This window comes from Pristiophorus japonicus, chromosome 14, assembly GCF_044704955.1.
Source record: "Pristiophorus japonicus isolate sPriJap1 chromosome 14, sPriJap1.hap1, whole genome shotgun sequence".
Taxonomy (NCBI): domain Eukaryota; kingdom Metazoa; phylum Chordata; class Chondrichthyes; family Pristiophoridae; genus Pristiophorus; species Pristiophorus japonicus.
In genome coordinates this window covers 115,835,134-115,860,465 of record NC_091990.1, presented here as the reverse complement: position 1 = coordinate 115,860,465, position 25,332 = coordinate 115,835,134, and the positions used below count along the sequence as shown (strand labels likewise).

General features: G+C 45.3%; 1 protein-coding gene across 7 annotated transcripts in view; it reads left to right on the top strand.

Annotated features, from left to right (window-relative positions):
* The window catches only part of LOC139280046 (doublecortin domain-containing protein 1-like), a 761,217-nt gene that overhangs the window by 483,872 nt on the left and 252,013 nt on the right, over positions 1-25,332 (top strand). For all 7 annotated transcript variants that reach the window (XM_070899504.1, XM_070899503.1, XM_070899506.1 and 4 more), the window contains one exon: positions 7,651-7,774. In XM_070899504.1, coding sequence (XP_070755605.1) covers positions 7,651-7,774 — 124 coding nt within the window. The remainder of the gene's footprint in view (positions 1-7,650; positions 7,775-25,332) is intronic.

The following is a 25,332-nucleotide window of genomic DNA, read 5'->3' as shown; positions in this document are numbered from 1 at the left end:
GATTTTTACAACATTCTGATAGTTCCGTGGTAACCTTACTGATAATAGCTTTTTCTTTTTAAAAAAAAACGTACTTAACTTAAATTGCTGAGCTGGCGTGCTGAGATTTGAACTCGCATCTCTTTGATCAGTAGTCCATGCCTCTGGATTATTAGTCCAGCAACATAACCACTATTCCTGTTGCTCTATGTAGGTTTACCAGAATGATACACATACTCAAGGGGTTAAATTACGAGGAGAGATTTCACAAACTAGGATTGTATTCCCTGGACTTTAGAAGGTTAAGAGGTGATCTGATCGAAGTTTTCAGGATATTAAGGGGAACAGATAGGGCAGGTAGAGAGAAACTATTTCCGCTGGTTGGAGAGTCTAGGACTAGGGGGCATAGTCTAAAAATTGGAACCAGACCTTTCAGAAGTGAAATTAGGAAACACAGCTACACACAAAGGGTGGTAGAAGTTTGGAACTCTCTTCCGCAAACTGCAATTATTTCTAGATCAGTTGTTAATTTTAAGTCTGAGATTGATGACTTTTTGCTAACCAAAGGTATTAAGGGATATGGGCCAAAGGCGGGTATATGGAGCTGTGGTGCACACTGAGTTAAGATTTGTATGTAACTCGTACTTTGAACTTGGATGTAGCATTACAGCAAAATGTGCCAATACTTCAGGCCAAGACAAACAGGGTTAGTGATGGAAGATTCTGCATTGTTTCTGTCAGATATGACAGTTGTATAAATAGTATACTTCTATGTAAATGGCCTAGGAGAGGCTTGAGTTCGGGGCCCAGAAGAGGCGAGGGCCCAGGGGCAGCACGGGCCAGCCCACACTGCGATATGTGTGCGCACTAGGTCCATGCAGCAGAGCTGGTCTCCAGTCGTCTTAGTTAATCCTTGCCACTGGACCAAGACCTAGCTCTGTCAAGCCCGGGTGGTGGCTGGTGTGCAACGGCCACTGCATGTCAAAAAAATCCATGCACAGGCATCTTCCACCCTACAACATTTAGTTCGGGACCTAGAATATTAGGTTTTTCATTGAAACACCTGTGAACAACTTGGCGTGGATGCAAGTCATTCTCGATACGAGGGACTGCCTATGATGATGATATGGAGTTAGGTCGCAGATCAGCCATGATCTCATTGAATGGCGGAACAGGCTCGAAGGGCTCAATGGCCGCCTCCTGATCCTATGTTTCTATGTTCCTACAGTAATGGAGATTTGTTTTTATTATTCTAAATACAACTCCTACATACAATTTGCAAGGAGAACCTCCTTGGACACAATTCGTGCAGACATTCTTTTATATAACCGATTTAAAATTTGACCCAAGCTGCAAATTCTGATGTTTTTTGTAAGTGAGTGTATTTTTCACAGGTTTTTTTTTTAACTGCAATTAAGATTGAGTTAGATTTGACCAGTTAAATGCCACGTCCATCAAGTCCATTAAAAAGAAGTACATTAGCTTTCACATTAATGTAGCTTGTATCGCATGCATGACTGAACTCTTGCATCGTGCTTTAATCCTTTTACGCTTTCTGGCTCCTCTTGAGTCAATCGGTGCCTGCAAAATGAAAACCAATATTTTTAACTCATAGAACGGAGATGAAATCGGTCTGATCAGTTATCACCTATTTTTCACTTTCACTAAACAACAACAACAATAACTTGTACTTATATAGCACTTTTAATGTGGTAAAACGTCCCAAGGCACTTCACAGGAGTATTAAAAGAAAAAAACTTTGACACTGAGCCACATAAGGAGAAATTAGCGCAGGTGACCAAACGCTTAGTCAAAGAGGTAGGTTTTAAGGAACGTCTTGAAGGAGGAAAGAGAGGTGGAGAGGTGTGGGGAGGAATTTCCAGAACTTTGGCCCTAGGCAACAAAAGGTACGGCCACCAATGGTTGAGTGATTATAATCAGGGATGCTCAAGGGGGCAGAATTAGAGGAGCGCAGACATCTCAGGGGTTGTGGGGCTGGAGGAGATTACAGAGATAGGGAGGGTGAGGCCAGGGATTTGAAAAGAAGGATGAGAATTTTGAAATCGAGGCATTGCTTAACTTGTAGCCAATATAGGTCAGCAAGCACAGGAGTGATGGGTGAGCGGGACTCGGTGCAAGTTAGGACACGGGCTGCCGAATTTTGGATAAGCTCAAGTTTACGTAGGGTAGAACGTGGGAGGCCAACCAGGAGTGCGTTGGAATAGTCAAGTCTTGAGGTAACAAAGGCATAGTGAGGGTTTCAGCAATGGATGAGCTGAGCCAAGGGAGGAGATGGGCAATGTTACGGAGGTGGAAATAGGTGGTCTTGATTCTGCCGTGGATATGTGGTCAGAAGTTCATTTCAGGGTCAAGTAAGACATCAAGGTTGCGAACAGTGTGGTTCAGCCTCAGACAGATGTTAGGGAGAGGGATGGAGTCAGTGGCTAGGGAACAGAGTTTGTGGCTGGAACTGAAAACAATGGCTTCAGTCTTCCAAATATTTAATTGGATAAAATTCCTGATCCTCCAGAATTCAATGTCGGACAAGCAGTCTGACAATTTAGAGACTGTGGAGGGGTCGAGAGAAGTGGTGGTGAGGTAGAGCTGGATGTCGTCAGCGTACATGTGGAAACTGACGCTATGTTTCCGGATGATGTCGCCATAGAACAGCATGTAGATCAGAAATAGGAGGGGGCCAAGGACAGATCCTTGAGGGACAGCAGAGGTAACAATGCGGGAGTGGGAAGAGAAACCATTGCAGGTGATTCTCTGGCTACGATTAGATAGATAAAAATGAAATCAGGCAAAGTCATGCCCAGAAACTACCATTAAAGATAGATAGTGTTGCATGAACACTTAATGCCCTCATACCAAAAGGAACATAGGAACAAGAGTAGGCCATTCAGACCCTCGAGCCTGTTCCGTCATTCAATTAGATCATGGACGATCTGTATCTTAACTCTACTTGCTTGGTTCCGTAACCGTTAATACCCTTGCCCAACAAAACTTTTAATCAATCTCAGGTCTGAAATTTCCAATTGACCCCCAGCCTCAACAACTTTTTGGCAGGAGTCAGTTGCAGATCTTCAGTGCACTAAAAGGCACTCCCTGCTATTTTAACGCTTACCTGCTTATGTTAAATGTAAAAGAAAGACTTGCATTTATATAGCGCCTTTCACAATCTCAGAACGTCTCAAAGTGCTTCGCAGCCAATTTTCAAGTGGTGTAATGTAGGAACCCCAGCAGCCAATTTGTCCACAGCAAGCTCCTACAAACAGCAATGTGATAATGACCAAATAATCTGTTTTTAGTGATGTTGATTGAGGGATAAATATTGGCCAGGACACCAGGGATAAATCCCCTGCTCTTCTTTGAAATAGTGCTGCGGGATCTTTTACGTCCGCCTGAGAGAGAAGATGGGGCCTTAATTTAAATCTTATCTGAAAGACGGCACATCCGATAGTGCAGCGCTCCCTCAGTACTGTCCCTCCAACAATTCAGTGCCCCCTCAGTACTGCCTCTCTGACAGTGCAGCCCCTCCGACAGTGCAGCACTCCCTCAGTACTGACCCTCCGACATACTTAAGAAAGTATATACTTGTTTTGGAGGCAGTTCAGAGAAGGTTCACCAGGTTGATTTTGGAGAAGAGGCAGTTGACTTATGAGGAAAGGTTGAATAGGTTGGGCCTCTATTCATTGGAATTCAGAAGAATGAGAGGTGATTTTATCGAAACAGATAAGATTATAAGGGCTTGACAAGGTGGATGCAGAGAGAATGTTTCCATTGTTAGGGGAGACTAAAACGAGGGAGCATAGGGCCCAAGTTTCCACACGATAAAAAACGGGCGCCCCTCCGAGCTGGGCGCCTGTTTTTCGCGCCTAAAACGGCGCCTAAAAAAAAAATTGCGATTCTGGAGCGTTCTGCAGCTCCTTGTCTGCCTGGCGCGGCGCCCAGGGGGGCGGAGCCTACACCCGCGCCGATTTTGTAAGTGGGAGGGGGCGGGTACTATTTAAATTATTTTTTTTCCTGCTGGCAACGCTGCGCGTGTGCGTTGGAGCGTTCGCGCATGCTCAGTGTGAAAAAAACATTGGCACTCGGCCATTTTTGTAGTTCTTTGTAGCTGTTTATAATTTTTGAACATTTTAAAAATAAAAGCACATTAGCACTTGCAGCCTTCTCACTGTCTCCTCCCCCCTCCCCGCGGGAGAACGGGCGCCTCCTACCCCCCCCCGCGGGAAGAATGGGCGCCTCCCCCCCCCCGCGGGAAAGAACGAGCGCCTCCTCTCCCCTCCCCCCCCGCGGGAAGAACGGGCGCCTCCTCTCCCCACACCCCCCCCCCCCCCCCCCGCGGGCAGAATGGGCGCCTCCCCCCCCGCGGGAAAGAACGGGCGCCTCCTCTCCCCACACCCCCCCCCCCGCGGGCAGAATGGGCGCCTCCCCCCCCCGCGGGAAAGAACGGACGCCTCCCCCCCCCCCCGCGGGAAGAACGGGCGCTTCAGGCTGACTGCAGAATTCTCCGTGCCTGAAACACTTTCACACAGGTAGGAAGATGGTTTATTTAATCTTTTCTTTGCTTATAAATGTTTATTCAGGTTGGATTTATTTGTATAATACTTGTAAAAGTATAAATAAGGATTTATTGTAGAAGTTAATGAGTTCCCTCCCCCCCCTTCCCCCCCCACCTCGTTCTGGACGCCTAATTTGTAACCTGCGCCTGATTTTTTAATGTGTAGAACAGGTTTTTTCAGTTCTACAAAAATCTTCACTTGCTCCATTCTACTTTAGTTTGGAGTACGTTTTCACTGTGGAAACTTTGAAATCAGGCGTCAGTGGCCGGACACGCCCCCTTTTGAAGAAAAAATTCTGTTCCAAAGTAGAACTGTTCTACCTGACTAGAACTGCAGAAAAAAAAATGTGGAGAATTGTGATTTCTAAGATAGTCCGTTCTCCACCAGTTGCTCCTAAAAATCAGGCTCAAATCATGTGGAAACTTGGGCCCATAATCTTAGAATAAGTGGCCGCCCATTTAAAACTGAGACAAGGAGGAATTTTTTCTCTCAGAGGGCTGTAAATCTGTGGAATTCACTGCCTCAGAGAGCTGTGGAAGCTGGATCATTAAATAAATTTAAGATAGAGGTAGACAGTTTCTTAACCGATAGGGGAATAAGAGGTTATGGGGAACAGACAGGGAAGTGGACCTGAGTCCATGATCAAATTAAATGACAGAGCTGCATGGCCTACTCCTGCTCCTAGTTCTTATGTTCGTACAGCACTCCCTCAGTACTACCCCTCTGATAGTGCAGCACTGGAGCATCAGCCTAGATTTTTAATGCTCAAGTCACTGGAGTGGGTCTTGAACCCACGACCCACTGAGCCACAACTGACACTTAAAATATAACATAAAACTTAAAATGTAATGTTAAAATAGGGGAGAAAATGTATTCGGTACAATCAGTTAGCATTTCTTCAACAGTACATTCTAACCCAGAGCTTCTGTCACCATCTTTGTAAAATCTAGCTTTGAATTCTTGAAACACGCTGGGCAACTGGCCATTGTGGTATTTATAACTACTGAAAAATGATAATAATTATTACATTCCAAATTTGGAGAAATCTGGCTCGAATTTGAAGTGTACTTGTCAAATAAAGAACAAATAGTAAAACGAGAGGGGTGTGGGGAAAGGGCTAAATGATGGAGGAGATGCTTAAAATAGTGCAACATTGCCACCATGTGGCGAACCTTCGCTGGTGACTCCTAAGTAAAGTAACTTCCCCACAGCTGAAATGAGCTTTGTGTTGTACAGTGGGCAGGCTCGTCAACGGAATTTCAGCTATTGATTAGTTTGTCGTTTTCATTTTACTTATTCCGTACAAGAGTGTTCTCAAACAAAATAAATGCACGGGGACATTTTTTGAGGTTCCATCTACAGTCTTGCTCATTGGGGAAGCACAGGTCGTATAATCAGGTCTGCACGCTCGATTCCAGCCAGTTGCCTTTTATGGTGAAGGAAATGTTTTTTTTTATGGAGGTTGTGCTGCTGACTAGCCCCCATGTTTGCAACAGTGTCAGCTGTGGCTCAGTGGGTAACACCTTTGCTTCGGACCTCTGAAAGTTATGGGTTCAAGTACCACTCCAGGCTGACACTCCCAGTGCAGTACTGAGGGAGTGCTACACTGTTGGAGATGCTGCCTTTCAGATGAGACATTAAACTGAGCCCCTGTTTGCTCATTCAGGTGGACATAAAAGATCCCAAGGCACTATTTCGAAGAAGAGCAGGGGAATTATCCCTGGTGTCCTGACCAATATTTGTCCCTCAATCAACATCACAAAAACAGATTATCTGGTCATTATCACTTTGCTGTTTGTAGGAGCTTGCTTTGTGCAAATTGCTGTCACGTTTCCCACATTACGACAGTGACTCCACTTCAAAAGTACTTGGTGGGCTGTAAAGCGCTTTGAGAGGTCTGGTGGTCGTGAAAGGCGTGATATACATGCAAGTCTTTCTTTCTATCCCACCCTCCTCCCACATTTAACTGACTACTGACCCCCAGGGATCCTGCCCCATCAGAACCTGTGAGGGGCTATTTCCTTCCTTCAACATTATGCAAACGAGGTCCAGTTAAATCAGCATAACCGCCCCTGATGACATCATTGAAACCCAATCTGCATATTTAAAGAGGACCCCACCGGCTTGGGGGCAGGTTGTCCTGGCTGCCTGCAATTTAAAATTGAAGTTAGCCTGATCGTGATGTGAGAGGAGTGGGTAGATCCCCCCATCCCCGGTTTCTGCCAGGTGGAAGGAGTTAAAATTCTTCTATCAGTTGCATGAAATAGGAGGTGGGTGGGGAGGTTTGACCCATCCACCTCCACGGAGGTGTGTGGGGGACCTGACCCATCCACCTCCATGGCACGAACCTGGTATTGCAGTACTTCCAGGAACGGTGCAGTGGCTCTAGGCTTTTGGCTAAGAGCATTGGCGCAGAGTGATCCTTGGCATGTGCAAGGTGACCTCTGGCGTTTGTGATTTGACAAAGAATTGGAACGATTGGCTACGAATTTAAAAAAAAAGATAGTGTTCCATTCCCACAATCAACATTCCTTCCATTCACAAAATTTTTTTTAAAAAACACAGATTATTTACAATAATTTTGTAAGCGGTCTAGTAATTTAGCTCCCCATCTGCTCTCTCGGGTGGATGTAAAAGATCCCATGACACTATTTCAAAGAAGAGCAGGGGTGTTATCCACAGTGTTCTGGCCAATATTTATCCCTCAATCAACGTAACAAAAACAGATTATCTGGTCACTATCACATTGCTGTTTGTGGGAGCTTGCTGTGCGCAAATTGGCTGCTGCAATTCCCACATTACAACAGTGACTACACACTAAAAAGTACTTAATTGGCTGTAAAGCACTTTGAGATGTCCGGTGGTCGTGAAAGGCACTATGTAAATGTTAGTCTAAGTATTTCTTTCTCTCTCAAAGTTTTCAGTACCAAACAAACCCTTTTTTCCATTTCAGATCCTGAGATCTATTGATATAGCCATGCGAGAGAGTTTCATGTTGTACTGTTAAAATATTTATGCTGATAAATATTAGTGTTTCCACATTTGGGGAAAAAAAATTCTGGCTTGATTTTGCTTTCAACAAACAACATTATTGTTTTATTAGATGGGCCATCAAGCATGAAGGAACTGCAAAGCCCGGTCAATGGAAGCATTCAAAATTGGTGAATCCGCTGTGGAACAAGCTAACCTACATGTGGCCCGTGTTGCCAGATGGTGAATTGAATGAGGTAATAGCACTTTACTGATGAGTAGACAGTGTGCAACATCTCTCTATAAATTTTTCATATTACATAGAAATCCAACCAACTGAAGTTGCCCAAGCAAAGAATGCATTTGTTCAAAAGTCTCAAAAATGTAGGGTAACATGTTCTTGACTGGAGGGCTTCAATTATGGAGGCCATTTTCGTAAACTTAGAAACATAGAAATTTACAGTGCAGAAGGAGGCCATTCCAGCCCATCGTGTCCGCGCCAGCCGACAAAGAGCCACACGGTCCTTGGTCAGCAGGCCGATTAGAGGCAGAGACAGGAGAAATTATAGTGGTCAATAAGGAAATGGCAGACATTAAACAAATACTTTGGCTCCGATATTGGTAGCCTTACCACCCACTGCTGCCGACTGCCACCGCGTTTTGCTGCCGGTCTCCCTTTTTTGCCAGTTTCTACTTGGGCTGGAGCGGGCAGGAGGGGAGTACCGCTGGGAACCGCCCGCTGATGGCTGCTGGCAGCCAAGTAGCGTAACTGGCCTTCCACAGGCCGAGCTGCCAGATCGGTGTGGGCGGGAGTTGGCGGGAGTCGGCACCAGTAAGGGGAAGGACCGCTGCGTGGAGGCAGGTCCAACACCAACGGTAAGTACGAAGAATGGAAAAAAAAGATTTGTGAACATACTTTCACTTTTTTTTTAACAGTGACTTACCTGGATGGGGTCCCCTGAAGGTGTTCCAGTGTTTCTTTTTTGGTAATTATTTTTAATTTCAGGTCTTCCACCCTCCCTGGGCCCATCTCCATCCTCGGCGGCACTTGGGTGGCAAGTGCATTTGTCGTCGAAATTGATAGCTTCCACCCGCTGCCGCCCAGATTGATGGCATAAACCATTATTTTGCCGTCGGGCAGTACTACCACCTCTTTTAGAGGAATCTTCCTGGCAAAGTACTGCCTGGTCTCTCGGTGGCCATCGGCGGTCCATTGGGCGGCACTTGGGCTGGCCTTGGCTTCGACCGAGTTCGGGCCCAATGTATCTGTCTTCATGGTAGAAGACACAAAAAACATTACAAAACCAATGGGAAACCAAGGGTGTAGAGAGAATGAAGAGCTTAAAAGAAATCAGTATTTGTAAAGACATAGTTCTGTAGAAATTAATGGGACTAAGTGGCGACAAATCCCCTGGACCTGACGACCTGTATGAGGAGGAAACAAAAAATCAGCAAAAGGACATAGACAGGCTAAGTGAGTGGGCAGAATTTTGCATATGGAGTATAATGTTGGAAAGTGTGAGGTCATGCACTTTGGCAGAAAAAAATCAAAGAGCAAGTTATTATTTAAATGGAGAAAGATTGCAAAGTGCTGCAGTGCAGCGGGACCTGAGGGTACTTGTGCATGAAACACTAAAGGATAGTATGCAGGTATAGCAAGTGATCAGGAAGGCCAATGAAATCTTGGCCTTTATTGCAAAGGGGATGGAGTATAAAAGCAGGTAAGTCTTGCTACAGCTATACAGGGTATTGGTGAGGCCACACCAGGAATACTGCGTGCAGTTTTGGTTTCCATATTTTCGCAAGGATATACTTGCTTTGGAGGCAGTTCAGAGAAAGTTCACTAGGTTGATTCCAGAGATGGGATGGTTGACTTATGAGGAAAGGTTGAGTAGGTTGGGCCTCTACTCATTGGAATTCAGAAGAATAAGAGGTGATCTTATTTGTATAAGATTATGAGGGGGCTGGACAAGGTGGATGCAGAGAGAATGTTTTCACTGATAGGGGAGACTAGAACTAGAGGGAAAAATCTTCGAATAAGGGCTGTCCATTTAAAACTGAGATGAGGAGAAATGTCTTCTCTCAGAGGGTTGTAAATCTGTGGAATTCGCTGCCTCAGAGAGCTGTGGAAGCTGGAACATTGAATAAATTTAAGACAGAAATAGACAGTTTCTTAAACGATTAGGGAATAAGAGGTTATGGAGAGCGGGCAGGGAAGTGGACCTGAGTCCATGATCGGATCAGCCATGATCGTATTGGATGGCGGAGCAGGCTCAAGGGGCTGTATGGCCTGCTCCTGCTCCTATTTCTTATGTTCTTATGTTCTTATGACCTACATCCTAAGGTTTTAAAAGTGATAGCTGCAGAGATAGTGGATGCACTGGTATTAATCTTCCAGAATTCCCTAGATTCTAGAACATTCCCCTAGGATTGGAAGGTAGCAAACATAACCTCGCTATTTAGGAAAGGAGGAAGAGAAAAATGGGGAACTATAGGCCAGTTAGCCTGACATCAGTAGTAGGCAAAATGGTATAATCTATAATTAGGGACATGGTAACAGGGCACTTAGAAAATTGTTATATGATTAGACAGAGTCAACATGGTTTTATGAAAACGAAATTGCGTTTCACAAATCTGTTAGAGATTTTTGAAGAAGTAACTAGTAGGATGGGTAAGGCGGTACCAGTGGATTTTCAAAAAACATTCGATACAAGAGGTTATTACACAAAATTAGATTGGGGATAATATATTAGCATGGATTGAAGATTGGTTAATAGACAGAAAAGAGAGAGTAGGAATAAACAGGACTTTTTTGGGTTGGCAAGCTGTAACTAATGGGGTATATACAATCTATGTTAATGACTTAGATGAAGGAACTGAGAGAAATAGACAGGTTGACTGAGTGTATTCCATTTGCCATGCTCTTGCCCAATGTGGGGAAGTGTGAAGTTATCCACTTTGATAGGAAAAACTACAAAGCAGAATATTTTTTTGAATGGTGAGAGACTGGGAAACGTTTGCATTCAGAGGGACCTGGGTGTACTTGTACATGAATCACAGAACGTTAACATGCAGGTACAGCAAGCAATTCGGACAGCAAATAGTACGTCAGCTTATGTTACAAAGGGATTAGAGTATAAGAGTAAAGAAGTCTTATTACAATTATACAGGACACTGGTGAGACTACACCTGGAGTACTGTGTACAGTCTGGCCTCCTTACCTAAGGAAAGACATACTTGCCTTAGAGGGAGTGGAACGAAAGTTCATTAGACTGGTTCCTGGGATGTGGGGATTGCCCTATGAAGAGAGATTGAATAGACTAGGCCTATATTCCCTTAGAAGAATGAGAGGTGATCTAATTGAAACATTGACAATTCTTAAGGGGCTTGACAGGGTTAATGCTGAGAAAATGTTTCCTCTGGCTGGGGAATCTAGAACACAGAGTCACAGTCTCAGAATAAGGGGTCGGCCATTTAGGACTGAGACGAGGAGACATTTCTTCACTCAGGGTTGTGGATCTTTGGAATTCTCTACTCCACAGAGCTGTGGATGCTGAGTTGTTGAGTATATTCAAGACAGAGATTGATCATTTTTTGGGATCTTATATTGATGGTCTCTAGTTTTGCTCTTCCTCAGAAGCACTCTGTGTCTACTCTCTCAAGGGTGGATAAGGGAGAACCAGTGGATGTGGTGAATTTGGATTTCCAGAAGGCATTCGATAAGGCGCCACATAAGAGGTTACTGCACAAGATAAAAGTTCACGGGGTTGGGAGTAATACATTCGCATGGTTAGAGGATTAGCTAACTAACAGAAAACAGAGAGTCGGGATAATTGGCTCATTTTCAGGTTGGCAAACAGTGACTAATGGGGTGCCGTAGGCATCGGTGCTGGGGCCTCAACTATTTACAATCTATATCAAAGACTTGGATGAAGGGACCAAGTGTAATGTAGCTAAGTTTGTTGATGATACAAAGATGGGTGGGAAAGCAAATTGTGAGAACACAAAAAATCTGCAAAGAAATATTGACAGGCTAAGTGAGTGGGCAAACTTTTGGCAGATGGAGAATAATGTGGGAAAATGTGAGGTTATGCTCTTTGGCAGAAATAATAGAAAAGCAAATTATAATTTAAATGGAGAAAAATTGCAAAGTGCTGCAGTACAGATGGACCTGGGGATCCTTGTGCATGAAACATAAAAAGTTAGTATGCAGGTACAGCAAGTAATCAAGAAGGCAAATGGAATGTTGGCCTTTATTGCAAGGGGACTAGAGTATAAAAGCATAGAAGTCCTGCTACAACTGTGCAGGGTATTGGTGAGGCCACACCTCGAGTACAGCGTGCAGTTTTGATCTCTGTGTTTAAGGAAGTATATACTTGCATTGGAGGCTGTTCAGAGAAGATGCACTAGTTTGATTCTGGAGCTGAGGGAGTTGACTTATGAAGATAGGTTGAGTAGGTTGGGCCTATACACATTGGAGTTCAGAAGAATTGAGAGGTGATCTTATTGAAACATATGAGATAATGAGGGGGCTCGAAAAGGTGGATGAAGAGAGAATATATCCACTCATAGGGGAAAATAAAAGTAGGGGACATAGTCACAGAATAAGGGGCCGCCCATTTAAAACTGAGGTGAGGAGGAATTTCTTCTCTCAGAGGGTTGTAAATCTGTGGAATTCTCTGCCCCAGAGAGCTGTGGAGATTAGGTCATTGAATATATTTGGAAAAGCATAATTCAATCAAGCAGAGCCAGCATGCTTTTATGAAAGGGAAATTATGTTTGACAAATTTGCTGAATTTCTTTGAGGATGTAACGATCAGGGTGGATAAGGGAGAACCAGTGGATGTGGTGTATTTGGATTTCCAGAAGGCATTCAATAAGGTGCCACATAAAAAGTTACTGCACAAGATAAAAGTTCATGGGGTAGGGGGTAATATATTAGCATGGATAAAGGATTGGCTAACTATCAGAAAACAGAGAGTCGGAATAAACAGGTCATTTTCTGGTTGACAAACAGACTAGTGGGGTGCCGCAGGGATCGGTGCTAGGTCTTCAATTATTTACAATCTATATTAATGACTTGGATAAAGGGACTGAGTGTAATGTACCCAAGTTTGCTGATGATACAAAGATGGAATATCATTGATGAAGCAGCTGAAGATGGTTGGGCCTGGGACACTGCCATGAGGAACTCCTGCAACAATGTCCTTGGGCTGAGATGATTGACCTCCAACAACCACAACCATCTTCCTTTGTGCTAGATATGACTCCAGCCAGTGGAGAACTTTCCCTCTGATTCCCTTGACTTCAAATTTACTAGGACTCCTTGATGCCACACTCAGCCAAATGTTGCCTTGATGTCAAGGGCAGTTACTTGCACCTCACCTCCTGAATTCAGATCTTTTGTCCATGTTTGGACCAAGGCTGCATTGGAGCTCTGGAGCCGAGTGGTCTTGGCGGAACCCAAACTGAACATTAGTGAGCAGGTTATTGGTGAGTAAGTGCCGCTTGATAGCACTGTTAACACCACCTTTCATCACTTTGCTGATGATTGAGAGTCGACTGATGGGACGGTAACTGGCCAGATTGGATATGTCCTGTTTTTTGTGGACAGAACATACCTGTGAAGTTTTCCACATTTTCGGGTAGATGCCAGTGTTGTAGCTTTACTGGAACAGCTTGGCTAGAGGCGCGGCTAGTTCTGCAGCATAAGACTTGAGCACAACAGCTGGAATGTTGTCAGGGCCCATAGCCTTTGCTGTATCCAGTGTGCACAGCGGTGGAGTGAATCAAATTGGCTGAAGACTGGCTTTTGTGAGGACCTCAGGAAGAGGCCGAAATGGATCATCCACTCTGCGCTTCTGGCTGAAGATGGTTGCAAATGCTTCAGCCTTGTCTGTTGCACTCGTGTGCTGGGCTCCTCCGTCATTAAGGCTGGGGATATTCATGGAACTTCCGCCTCCCGTCAGTTGTTTAATGACCCACCACCATCCACGACTGCAGAGCTTTGATCTGATCTGTTGATTGTGGGATTGCTTATCTCTGTTAATAAAATGCTGCTGAGCATGCATGTAGTTTTTTTTTCATTCACAGGATGTGGGTGTCGCTGGCAAGGCTAGCATTTATTGCACATTCCGAATTGCCCTTGAGAAGGTGGTGGTGAGCCGTCTTTTTGGACCGTTGCAGACCTTGTAGTGAAGGTATTTCCACAGTGCTGACTTTGTTGTAGGGGTTTGGTACAACTAACTGGCTTGCTCAGCCATTTCAGAGGCATTTAAGTGTCTGAAGTCACATATAGGCCAGACTGGGTAAGGACCAGGTTTCCTTCCCTAAAGGACATTAGTGGAACAGTTAGGTTTTTACGATAATCTGGTAGTCACCATTATGGATAGTAGCTTTTTAATCCAGATTAATTTAATTAACTGAATTTAAATGCCCCCAACTGCCATGGTGGGATTTGAATTCACATCTCTGGATTATTAGTCCAGGCCTCTGGATTACTAGACCTGTAATTTACCCACTATGCTACCATACCCTGTAGACCCACACTGTAGCTTCCCCAGGTTGGCACCTCATTTTTAGGTATACCTGGTGCTGCACCTGGCATGCTCTTCTGCCGTCCTCATTGAACCAGGGTTGGTCCCCTGCCTTGATGATAATGGTAGAGTGAGGGATATGCCGGGCCATGAGGTTGAAGATTGTGCACAGCACCTGATGGATGCCCAGTTTTGAGCTGCTAGATCTATTCTGAAGCTATTCCCATTTAGCATGGTGGTAGTGTCACACAACACAATGGATGGTGTCCTCAGTGTGAAGATGGGACTTTGTCTGCACAAGGACTGTGCGGTGAGCACTGCTACCAATGCTTTCATGGACAGATACATCTGTGACAGGTAGATTAGTGAGAACAAGGTCAAGTTGGTTTTTCCCTAATTTGGTTCTCTCACCATCTGCTGTAGGCCCAATCTGGCAGCTATGTCCTTCAGGACTCGTCTAGCTTGGTCAGTAGTGATGCTACCGAGCCACTCTTGTTGATGGACATTGAAGTCCCCCACCCAGAGTACATTCTGTGCCCTTGCTATCCTCAGTACTTCTTCCAAGTGATGTTCAACATGGAGGAGTACTGATTCATCAGCTAAGGGAGGGCGGTAGGTGGTAATCAGCAGGAGGTTTCCTTTCCCTTTGACCTGAAGCCATGAAACTTCATGGAGTCCGAAACCAATGTTGAGGACTCCCAGGGCCACTCCCTCTTGACTGTATACCACTATGCCGACACCTTGGGTGGGTCTGCCCTGCAGGTGGGACAGGACATACCCACGGATAGTGATCGAGGAGCCTGGGACATTGGCTGAAATACATGATTCTGTGAGTATGACTATGTCAGGCTGTTGCTTGACTAGTCTATGGGACAAGTCCTCAGATTTGGTGAGGAGGAATTTGCAGGGTTGACTGGGCTGCATGTGCCTTCATCGTGTCCGATGTCGGTGCCGAGGTCGATGCCTGGTGGTCCATCCGGTTTTATTCTTATTATTGTTCCTTGCAACTGAGTGGCTTGCCAGGCCATTTCAGAGGGCAGTTAAGAGTCAACTACATTGCTGTGGTCTGGTCACATACAGGCCAGACCAGGTAAGGATGGCAGGTTTCCTTCCCTAAAGGACATCAGTGAACCAGATCATTCTTTACGACAATCCAGTAGTTTCATGGTCACCATTACTGACACTAGCTTTTTATTCCAGAATTATTTAATTAATTGAATTTATGCTCCACATCGTTCCTGGGGCTGTAATGGGGCGGACGCCTCAGCAGCTTGGCCGCGTCCGAGGGACCCTTCCCTCAATCAAAGGGAAGGGCCCATTCTGCCGACTCCGCAAAAGATCAGCCCTTTAAGTATTGCCCCAGTAGCGGCCCGCCACCCGATACACGACCCCTGCAGTTGTTGGTGTTATCGCCTGGCGCAGCTGTACGGGGCAAAAGCAAATTACGGGTCCAGGACACTAACGGGGCATTGCACACGGTGATGACATCAGGCTCTCTGTATGCTGGAGATTGGGGCACAAAGCAACGCGCCTGGGCGGTAAGGAAAATGCACCGAATTTCTAGCCCTTAGACTGCGCATGCGCATGCGCAACTATTTCAACTTCATTGGCAGCAGCGGCGTCCCAAATTATATTATGATCACTATTGCCTAGATGTTCCCCAGATTTACTTCTCTTATCTGCTCTGGTTCATTCTCCATTACTTGATCCAAATCCTCCCTTGTTGGGGTTCTTACACATTGGATTAGAAAGGAGTCCTGTACATGCTTGCAGACTGAATGAAGGTGTTCAGCAAAACAATCAACCAGATATGAAACAAAAACAGAAAATGCTGGAATTACTCAACAGGTCAGACAGCATCTGCATAGAGAGAAACAGAGTTAACGTTTCAAGTCAATGTTCTTTCTTCAGAACTGGAAAAAGATAGAGATGTAACTTTGGTGATCGCTACATCCAGAAGGCCAATGAAGAACTGACCAAACTCATTGAACCAAGGCAAAGGAGACTGATAGATCAGCTGGCCACAGGATTTGATAGTGATCTGGTTTAAAGTTGCTGCTATTATTGGCCCCTGAAAAATCTAAATGGTTCATTGCTTTGCCGATCTCAGTAACCTTTAGAATTGTTTATCTCTAGTCAAGGTAGCCACTTTTAACTCAGTTTGAGGGATGAGTTTTTTTTAAAGACCCCAGCTCTTTACAGTATACATCAATGATTTAGATGAAGGAATTGAGTTCCAAGTTTGCAGATGACACTAAACTGGGTGGCGGTGTGAGCTGTGAGGGGGATGCTAAGAGGCTGCAGGGTGACTTGGACAGGTTAGGTGAGTGGGAAAATGCATGGCAGATACAGTATAATGTGGATAAATGTGAGGTTATCCACTTTGGGGGTAAAAACGCGAAGACAGAATATTATCTGAATGACGGCAGATTAGGAAAAGGGGAGGTGCAACGAGACCTGAGTGTCATGGTTCATCAGTCATTGAAAGTTGGCATGCAGATACAGCAGGCAGTGAAGAAGGCAAATGGTATGTTGGCCTTCATAGCTAGGGGATTTGAGTATAGGAGCAGGGAGGTCTTACTGCAGTTGTACAGGGCCTTGGTGAGGCCTCACCTGGAATATTGCATTCAGTTTTGGTCTCCTAATCTGATGAAGGACGTTCTTGCTATTGAGGGAGTGCAGCGAAGGTTCACCAGATTGATTCCCATGGCTGGACTGACATATGAGGAGAGACTGGATCAACTGGGCCTGTATACATTGGAGTTTAGAAGGATGAGAGGGGATCTCATAGAAACATATAAGATTCTGACGGGACGGGACAGGTTAGATGCGGGTAGAATGTTCCCGATATTGGGGAAGTCCAGAACCAGGGGACACAGTCTTAGGATAAGGGGTAGGCCATTTAGGACTGAGATGAGGAGAAACGTCTTCACTCAGAGAGTTGTTAACCTGTGGAATTCCCTGCCGCATAGAGTTGTTGATGCCAGTTCATTGGATATATTCAAGCGGGAGTTAGATATGGCCCTATGGCTAAGGGGATCAAGGGATATGGAGAGAAAGCAGGAAAGGGGTACTGAGGGAATGATCAGCCATGATCTTATTGAATGGTGGTGCAGGCTTGAAATGGCCTTCTCATGCACCTATTTTCTCTGTTTCTATGTTTCTATGTTTCTATGTTAACTCTACTCTTGTTAATGAATGAGTCCTTTGTTGGGGACCTTGAAGGTAAATTTCCTTCCTCCCACTGAGGAGCTGTGCCTGAAGGGGAGGCAGGTGCGAGATAGGGTTGCAGCACAGTGGTGACGATCCTCCGATCCACATGGTTCACGGGACGCTGGCACCAGTACTGGGGTAAGAGGGAGCTGTTCCTTTCGGCCGGGCTCCACTTAGACTGTGCTGGGACTAGGGTCCTGGTGAATCGAATAGCTAGGGCTGCAGAGAGGGCTTTAAACTAATTAGTGGCAGGGGAGGGGTGGAGGGTTCAGGTGAGCGAAAATTTAAAAAGTCAAAGAATAAAGAGAAGGCAATAGAGCAGGGTAGCACTGAGGAAATAAAAACTGGGCTTAACAGGAAGGTATAGAATGTATAAACATAAAGGTGAATCAGAAAGTGGGGTCAAAGCAGGAAACAATGTTTAAAAAAACAACTTTAAAAGCTCTTTATCTGAATGCACACAGCATTCATAACAAAATAGATGAGTTGATGGTACAAATAGATACAAATAGGTGTGATCTGATAGCCATTGCAGAGACATGGTTGCAAGGTGACCAGGACTGGGAACTAAATAGTCAGGGGTATTTGACAATTCGGAAGGACAGACAGAAGGGAAAAGGAAGTGGAGTGGCTCTGTTAATAGTGTGTTAGTGAGAAATGATGTTAGCTCAGAAGATCAAGATGTTGAATCAGTTTGGGTGGAGATAAGGAATAATAAGGGGAAAAAGTCACTGGTGGGCATAGTCTATAGGCCCCCTAACAGTAGCTACACTGTTGGACAGAGTATAAATCAAAAAATAATAAAGGCTTGTAAAAAAAAAACGAGAATAATCATGGGCGATTTTAACGTTCATATTGATTGGATAAAGCAAATTGGCCAGGGTAGCCTTGAGGAAGAGTTCACAGAGTGTATCTGGGATAGTTTCCTCGAACAATATGTTGCGGAAGCAACCAGGGAGCAGGCTATCTTAGATCTGGTACTGTGTAATTAGACAGGATTAATAAACAACCTCCTAGTAAAGGATCCTCTAGGAATGAGTGACCATAACATGGTGGAATTTCAAATTCAGTTGGAAGGTGAGAAAGCTGGATCTCAAACCAGTGTCCTAAGCATAAATAAAGGAGACTACAAAGGTATGAAGGCAGCGTTGGCTAAAGTGGACTGGGAAAATAGATTAAAGTGTGGGACGGTTGATGAGCAGTGGCAGACATTTAAGGAGATATATTCTAAACTCTCAACAAAAATATATCGCAATGAGAAGGAAAGACTGTAAGAGAAGAGATAACCATCCATGGCTAACTAAGGAAATAAGGGATGGTATCAAATTGAAAACAAGGGCATACAATGTGGCCAAAACTAGTGGGAGGCCAGAGGATTAGAAAACTTTTAAAAGCCAGCAAAGAACGACTAAAAAAATAACAAAGAGGGACAATAGATTATGAAAGTAAACTAGCGTGAAATATAAAAACAGATAGTAAGAGTTTCTACAGATACATAAAAAGGAAAAGAGTGGCTAAAGTAAATGTTGGTCCCCTAGAAGATGAGACTGGGGAATTAATAATGGGGAACAGGGAAATGGCAGCGACTTCGAATAAATATTTTGTATTGGTCTTCACAGTAGAAAACATTATAAACATCCCAATAGTGGATAATCAAGGAGCTATAGGGAGTGGGGAACTAAATACAATCACTATCATTAAAGAAGTAGTACTCGGTAAAATAACGGGACTGAAGGCGGACAAGTCCCCTGGACCTGAGGGCTTGCATCCTAGGGTCCTAAAAGAAGTGGCTGCAGAGATGGTGGTTGCATTGGTTGTAATCTACCAAAATTCCCTGGATTCTGGGGCGGTCCCAGCTGATTGGAAAATGTAACGCCCCTATTTAAAAAAAGGAGGCAGACAGAAAGCAGGAAACTATAGAATGGTTAGTCTAACATCTGTCGTTGGGAAAATGCTGGAGTCCATTAGTCATCATCATAGGTGGTCCCTCGAAATCGAGGAAGACTTTCTTACACTCCAAAAGTGAGTTCTCAGGTGACTGAACAGTCCAATTCGGGAATTGCAGTATCTGTCGCAGGTGGGACAGACAGTCGTTGGAGGAAAGCGTGGGTGGGGAGTCTGGTTTGCCAAACGCTCCTTCCGCTGCCTGCGCTTGTTTTCTGCATGTTCTCGGTGACGAGACTCGAGGTGCTTAGCGCCCTCCCGGATGCTCTTCCTCCACTTAGGGCAGTCTTTGGCCAGGGACTCCCAGGTGTCGGTGGGAATGTTGCATTTTATCAAGGAGGCTTTGAGGGTGTCCTTGAAACATTTCCTCTGCCCACCTGGGGTTCGCTTGCCGTGTAGGACTTCCGAGTAGAGCGCTTGCTTTGGGAGTCTTGTGTCCGGCACGCAGACAATTTGGCCCGCCCAACGGAGCTGGTCGAGTGTGGTCAGTGCTTCGATGCTGGGGATGTTGGCCTGATCGAGAACACTGATGTTGGTGCGTCTGTCTACATGGGATTTGCAGGATCTTGCGGAGGTATCATTGGTGCCAATATTAAGGAAGCAGCAGCTTGACATTTGTAAAAGTATCATTCAATCAAGCATTCTTAATGTAAATAACAAAATGTTGTTGCGAGATGTCAGTACCAATCCTAATGTAAAGAACAAAATGTTGTTGCGAGATGTCAGGAATAGAGTGTCCCCAAAAGTAGCAAGCGAGCGAATTCGGGAAGGTAAAGGCGCTGATCCTGATGCCCTGCCCCAGGTGTCCCCACAAGTTATAGGCCAGCAACCACAGGAGGGTGAAGGCACTGATCCTGATACCCTGCCCCAGGTCTATCCCACACTGCAGGCACCCGATGGCACTATTCGCCACAGACCTGGAAACGAAAACAGCGCCAATACATGCAGTCAGCCGCCGTTGCCCACCACCCTGGTGGAGATGGCGCAGTCCCCAGACCCAGTCGCTACCTCGGCCATGTCCGGGAGCAAAAGGTCAGAACCAACGAGTTCCCAAAACGGGACCTGGAACAGCCAGGTTCCCAACACCGTTAGAGAGCAGGCAGACGATTCTGCAGCCCTCAAAGGAGGACAGGGAGGCCACACACATCTGTGGCTCTGCCCACCACTAGGCAACGGCAAAGGCCCTGAGTCCTGGCAAGGTGAGCGAACCAAGCCCACCCCGCTAGCAAGGGACGCAGCGCCGCCATCAGACGACTAGGACCCCGTCTGGTTGCTCTGGAACTAGCGTCCTCGCAAACCTGTACTGCTACCTCAGTACTGACCATGACTGAACCATGAATGCAATCTACCCAATCCTGGTGCAAGACTGTAAAACGTAACGAATGTAAGTCACTGAATCAAGGTGTCACGATACAAACTGCAAAAATTTTTCTTCTTCCTTTCTTTGTACTTGCACTGTGCCTGATCCTGTATGTTAATGTAATGGACCAGCTGCATGACCTTGCTGTGAGGGGGGAAATGAATGTATGTAACCATGGACACTCACATGGATCACACCCAGAACCTTCTGGAACCTTCACTGCATCATCGAACCATCCAAACTGGTAACCACTACCCAACGTTGTGGCAAAATGATTTGGGGGTTAACAGGGAGAGAACCAAGCCAAAGCACAGCCAAGGTGCAAGGACTATTAGCACTTAAGTCTGGGGAGAGCTCAGCCAGAGCACATAGTGCAAAGGTAATTGGCACAAAGGGGGAGAATGATGTTGTATATGCAAACTATGGATGTACTCTCTGTGTAGTCACTGTGTGGTTGTATAAGATGGAGGCTTGTTTACCTGATGTACCATCAATAAGGTAAAAGGCTGCCCACCATGCTTGTGCCTCACTCTGGAGTTTGGCATAAAGGACCAAGGTCACTACAGTTTGAGTACAACACATTGCCTCGTGGAGTCAATTCATAAGTACTTTACAGACGTAATAGAATGTTGGCCTTTATTGCAAGGGGGTTAGAGTATAAAAGCAGGGAAGTCCTACTACAACTGTACAGGGTATTGGTGAGGCCACACCTAGAGTACTACTTACAGTTTCGGTATTTAAGGAAGGATATACTTGCATTGGAGGCTGTTCAGAGAAGGTTCACAAGTTGATTCCGGAGATGAGGATAGATTGAGTAGGTTGGGCCTATACTCATTGGAGTTCAGAAGAATGGGCTCAGTTTTCCCCAGTGATTAGCATCGTTTTTTTGATGCGTGCCGCTTTTTTCCCTAAATTAAAAAATCCAAGCTTCCCCAAAGATTGTGCACCCTTGTAATTCTGTTAGTTACGATTTTTTTAGGTTAGTTTTTATTTGCGTCATGGGAGCATAACCTGATTTTCGCCAGTTTTTCACATTTATGCAAGTTGGGCCAACTCACATTTTTCCTAGGACAGCGGATGTGACCACTCCCAAAAAACCTTCTGGGCACTTAAGAAAAACCAGCTTACACATTAAAACATCGGCGCAGAAAGACGCCTTTGTTTTTAGGCAAAATTTTGGAAGGAGTCAAGAACACATTTATCTGCATCATGAAGCTTAATTTTTTCCAACTGAAAATGCCGAAAATGGAAGTTTCATGCAATTCTTTAATTTTGAATTTTTTGAAGTGCCATGCCACCACCAAACGTCTCAAAACCGGGCTCGAGGATCGGAGTGTTAGCCGGCAGAATCGGTCCCTCGCCCAGGCACAGGGGCTGGGATCTCGGCTTCAAAAGAAGCCCGGGGGGCGGGGATGTGGAAGCCAAACTGAAGGCATGAGAAGCCTTACACTATGCAGTAAGTAGCATCAACTGAAGCCCTGGGGGCTGTTTTCCGATCTAAGCAAGCCTATTGGGCATGCTCAGACTTGGGTGTGGTCCATACTACGACATAGACCTTGGGGAGAGAGACAACAAAGAAGCTTGTCCTACCTGCTGTTTTGAGCTTCTTGCAAAGGTACATTTTAAACATGGGGGCAATACTGACAATGCCATACCTCGTGCAAGCCTTCTGTATGGTGGTGCTGCGGAGGAGACAATTGATTCAATGTCATCGCATGAGGAACCTCAGAGCACGGAGGATGATGGGTAGGGGGCATTAACCATGTCAAGACAGGCATTCGTACCTACACCTGAGAGATGCAGACTGTGTAAGAAGGCTGCATTTCCGCAAAGAAGTTGTAACTGAGATCTGTGAGTTAGTAAAAGCACACCTGCAACCTAGAAACGTCAGGAGGACTGCTTTATCAGTTGAAGTGAAGGTTACAGCTGCACTTTCATTCTATTTGTTGCATATGCAATAACTCAATAGGCTTCGTACCGTGAACTCAATCAGATGCGACCTGACTACTTTATTAGCTCTCAAAGTGAGGATTAAACATGGAGGCTTTCTTTATATACAAGGGCTGCACGTGTGTCTCTGTGGCCCAATGGCCTCCAACAGTCGCACCCCCTGGTGGCAGGTAAACCCATTATTACATCATCCCCCCCCCCCCAAGATCTTGGTATCAGTCCTATTTACAAATTGAGATGGTCCGGGGCTTTCCTCTCCCTAGTTGATCATCTCAGTTCAATTCCAGATCTGGGTGAGCTCTCCGAGTCATTCATGACTTGAGGCTGGGTAGCCGATCTAATGGGAGTGGCAGTGTCAATGTCGGGGATTGAAGGTCCAGATTCATTGATAACAGCAGGGTTTTCTGATGGCTGAATATGAATCGGTTGGTCATTGATGGTGTCTTCTTCAAGCTGTTCCGGTTCGTCTCTGTGCCGCAATTTCATCTGATCAATATGCCTCCTGCATGTTTGCCCATTAGTGAGCCTGACAATAAGCACCCTGTTGCCCTCCTTAGCCGTAACAATGTCAGTTACCCATTTGGGGTCTTGACCATAATTTAGCACATACACAGGATCATTAATAGAGATATCGCGTGACACGGCAGTGCGATCATAATACCACTGCTGATGTTGACGTCTGTTTTCAACGTGATCATTATCGTCAGGGTGGACAAGCAAGAGCCTGGTCTTGAGACCTCTGTTCATCAACAGTTCAGCAGGGGGGACCCCGGTAAGCGTCTGGGGTCTCGTCCTGTAACTAAGCAGTATGTGTGACAAGCGAGTCTGCAAAGAACCGTGAGTTACGCATTTCAGGCTCTGCTTGATGGTTTGGACGGCCCGCTCCGCTTGACCATTGGATGCAGGTTTGAATGGTGCTGACCTTACTTGCTTGATACCATTGAGTTTCATAAACTCTTGAAACTCCAAACTCATGAAGCATGATCCGTTGTCGCTCACAACGATGTCGGGCAGACCATGAGTGGCGAACATGGCACGAAGGCTTTCAATAGTGGTTATGGATCTACTGGATGACATGATTTCACATTCTATCCATTTGGAATACACATCCACCACCACCAAAAGCATTTTACCCAGGAAAGGACCCGCATAGTTGATGTGGATCCTTGACCATGGTTTGGATGACCACGACCACAGACTTAGCGGAGATTCCACTGGTGCATTGCTTAACTGCATGCAAGTGTTGCACTGATGCACACATGACTCCAAATCAGAGTCAATGCCAGGCCACCAAACGTGAGAGCTGGCAATGGCCTTCATCATCACAATACCGGGATAGGTACTGTATAAATCCCGTACAAATCTCTCCCTGCCTTTCTCGGGCTTAACAACACGATTACCCCATAACAAACAATCAGATTGAATGGATAGTTCGTCTTTGCGGTTTTGAGGAATGGTCTCATCACGGGTCATAATGTACCAGCAATTTGTTGGAATAAAGCAGATTCCTAGCCTTCTCGAAGACTTTATCTTGAGATACACCCGAAACCCAGTTGTCACCTTTTCTGAGCAGCATGTGCAGTGGCTCTAATAATGTGCTCAATTTAGTTAAGAAATTACTGAAGTAGTTGAGAAGACCAAGGAACGAACGCAGCTCTGTCACATTCTGGAGTCTGGGTGCATTTTTGATGGCCTCTGTTTTTGAGTCCGTAGGCCTGATGCCGTCTGCAGCAATCTTCTATCCCAGGAATATGATTTCCAGTGCCATAAAGACGCACTTTAAACATTTCAGCCTGAGCCCCATTTTGTCCAGACGACATAGAACTTCTTCCAGGTTGTGCAGGTGTTTGGCAGTGTCACGACCTGTGACCAGAATACCGTCTTGGAACACCACGGTTCTAGGGATGGACTTCAGTAAACTCTCCATGTTTCTCTGAAATATGGCTGCAGCCAAGCGAATTCAGAAAGGACACCTGTTGTAAATGAATAGCTCTTTATGCGTATTGATGCACCTAAGTTTCTTCAATGATTCGACAAGCTCCTGTGTCATATAGGCTGACATCAGATCCAATTTGATTAACGACTTTTCCCCAGCTAGCATTGCAAACAGGTCATCAGCCTTTAGTAACGGGTACTGATCCTGATTCGAAACTCAGTTGATCGTAACTTTGTAGTCTCCACAAATCCTGATAGTACCATCACTCTTCAGCACAGGAACAATGGGACTAGCCCATTCATTAAATTCGACCTGTGAAATTACCTCATCACGTTGGAGTCTATCCAGTTCGATTTTGACTTTCTCCCTCTGTTATATATGTAAACATGTATATAACTTGTGTAGCCACCAGAGTACCAGTGCTCCCAAGGGATCCCACAATCCCTTGGGAGCACTGGTACTTAGGAGGCCTCAGAGGCTAGAGAGGCACTCTGGAGACCTGCAATAAAAGACTAAGGTCACACTTTACTTTGAGCTCACAGTATCTAGTCAGACTCTTTATTCATACATAACAACTGGCGATGAGATACAGATGACAAGATACTGTAAAGGTCTCCTACGATGGAGCGGTGCTCAAGCTACCACTCTGGGTGGTAGTGGGCGATGGTCCCACGTTGCTCGGCAGGAGCTGGCTGGGAAAGATACGCTGGAACTGGGACAACGTCTGAGCACTCTCGTCCATTGATGACACTTTGTGTGCCCAGGTCTTAAACAAGATCCACTCGCTGTTCGAACCGGGCATCAGGAAGTTCCAAGGAGCAAAAGTGCAGATCCAACTAATTCCAGGGGCCCGACCCATCCGTCACAAGGCAAGAG